This window comes from Nannobrachium achirus (assembly GCF_963921795.1).
Source record: "Nannobrachium achirus genome assembly, chromosome: 22".
NCBI classification, from domain to species: domain Eukaryota; kingdom Metazoa; phylum Chordata; class Actinopteri; order Myctophiformes; family Myctophidae; genus Nannobrachium; species Nannobrachium achirus.
Window position 1 is genome coordinate 30,090,068 of NC_137829.1, and position 2,500 is coordinate 30,092,567.

At 43.5% G+C, this 2,500-nt stretch overlaps 1 protein-coding gene across 1 annotated transcript in view; it reads right to left on the reverse strand.

Moving 5' to 3' along the window:
- itga4 (integrin alpha 4) overlaps positions 1–2,500 on the reverse strand; it is a gene marked incomplete at its 5' end in the record, with an annotated part of 45,332 nt that overhangs the window by 13,420 nt on the left and 29,412 nt on the right. Inside the window, 3 exons of the mRNA XM_080752836.1 lie at positions 420–574; positions 690–735; positions 1,764–1,854. Of these exons, the coding sequence (XP_080608962.1) occupies positions 420–574; positions 690–735; positions 1,764–1,854 (292 nt within the window). The remainder of the gene's footprint in view (positions 1–419; positions 575–689; positions 736–1,763; positions 1,855–2,500) is intronic.

The following is a 2,500-nucleotide window of genomic DNA, read 5'->3' on the forward strand; positions in this document are numbered from 1 at the left end:
CCAGGCGAGGATAAAGACGATGGCAAGGGATTATGTTTTCGCTCTGATGAGCCCGTCTGTCTGTCAAATCAGGGGTTCTCAACCTTTTCAGGCGGTTCTATTGTGAAAATAGCAGATCTACATGCTCATGTAGATCGGCTATTTTCACATTTTCTGCCTCGAATTTTTGTCAATTTGACCAATGTTTAATATAATGATTTTAGAGGTATTAAAATGTCCTTAAATTGTCACTTTAGAAATGTGCAGGTACCATCTATACACTTAAACGTCATGTTGGTTTGTTTACTGTTGAGTGAGAAAACAATGTTGCACTTTAAGTTCATCATCTGGGGATCCCCCAAAATAATTTGGGGATCCCCCTGGGGGTCCCGACCCACAGGTTGAGAACCACTGGATTAAATGGATTAGTTGGATGGTACCTATAGATCCGCGGTACTGCCTGGCGGAGGCTCTGAAGCAGACGGTGACGTTGGCACACACTCTGGACAGCCCCGGGTCCTGGCACGCCGCCACCGAGCGGTTCAGTCTGTCGGGCAGCAGCAGGGACGCCTCAACCTTCAGCACGGGACGGGTCCTACAGCAGGAAGTGACATCACAACCCAGCGAGTGAGAAACACGCAGGCGGTTAAGTGAGCATAACAGGAAGTTCTAAGCGAGGCTCTGTTCCGGTGCAAGTCATGCAGCCGCACCTGAGGACGACAGCCGAATCGGACAGGAACGCACCTATCGCAACATCTGCGGAGAGAGAGAGAGAGAGAGAGAGAGAGAGAGAGAGAACAGATTCCTTATTTAATCACTTAACCTAGAGTATACACTTTATTGAATCTTCCGCACTGCGACATATTGCAACGCAGTGTGAGCTTGTAGATCGGCTACCCAGGAGTCAGGACCTGGTTAAATCACATCAGCTGATTGTGAAAAATCTGACTGGAGAGTTTACTCAAGTACTGTACCTACTACTGTACCTACTGTACCTACTGTCAGTGGTGTAAAGTAACTAAGTACATTTACTTACTTAAGTACAGTTTTGAGGTATTTGTTCTTTACTTGAGTATTTCCAGTTTTCAGTACTTTTACTTCTACTCCACTACATCTGAGATCCAAATATTGTATTTTTACTCCACTACAATAATTTGAAAACTTTAGTTACTAGTTACTTTGCAGATATAAATGATTATATTATAAAACATACATTAATGCACTAGATTCATATTCTATACCTTGGCTATTTGAAAATAGCCGATCTACAAGCTCACAATGCGTCACATTGCGACCAGTTGTGAGCTTGTAGATCTGCTATTTTCAAACATGTTGTACTTTTACTTTTGGTATTTTAAGTACATTTTGATGCCAACACTTTCATGATTTTACTCAAGTACATTTTGAATTCCAGACTTTTACTTGTAAGAGAGTATTTCTATATTGCAGTATTGATAGTTTTACATAAGTAAAACATCGGAGTAGGCCTACTTTTTCCACCACTGGTACCTACTGTACTAGTACTGTACCTACTACTAACAGAGAATTTCATATGGTAGGTATTGCTACTTTATTGTCCAAGTCTAAGATCTGAGTACTTCTTGCACCACTGATGTTTATGAGAGAGAGACAGAGACAGGAAGAGTGGAGTCAGGCTCTTAGGGGGGATAGTACACTTCCACAGGAAATCCTGTTAGGTCAGGGCGTGTGCACACGCACACGCGCGCACACACACACACACACACACACACACACACACACACACACGCGAGCGCGCGCGTTACCTTGGTAACCGTTGTCATCGATGTCCACACCCGAACTGAGTGATTCACCGAACATTCTGAGGTCTCTGCCCAGAACCTGACCGCTGATCCTCTGACGGACGGACATACAGACAGACAGACACACAACACAGACAGACAGACAGACAGACAGACAGACAGACAGACAGACAGACAGAGATTTCATTCATCTATTTACAGGGACAATGAATGCACATTAAAGAGTCATGAAACACAAAATCACGGCTTTTGGCTTGTGGATTCAGAGCTTTCTGCTGTCTCTGTAGCCATTTCTGTGAACTTCTAGTTTCTAGGTAGAAAATAAATATTTGGCGCCACTCATTAAATATTAGCTCTCTGCATTCCATTAGTTCGGCGTGACGTGGCTTATCTAATTAATATTAACGTTTGTATTACCGTATATAGATTTGTATCAAGGGGGGGGGGGGGGGCGTGGTTTCACTATACTGACCAGAGTGTTGCGTTATTTGGAAACGCACATGTGTTCTGGGAAAACAGTCGTGTAGACAGTGACTGTCTGTTTCTTGGTTCGGACTTTAGGGTACAGTTTAGGGTATATATTTTCAATGGTTTTAGTCGGATATATTCAATTTGAGTATTTTAGACATGGCTTGTTGTCTCGTTGTTTCGTTCAGAGCCGAAACCACCGTGTTTACATGGCGTGGCCCGTGATAGAACGCTGTTTGGCGGCTGCTGTTACGCCTAGCTGGGCTACATAG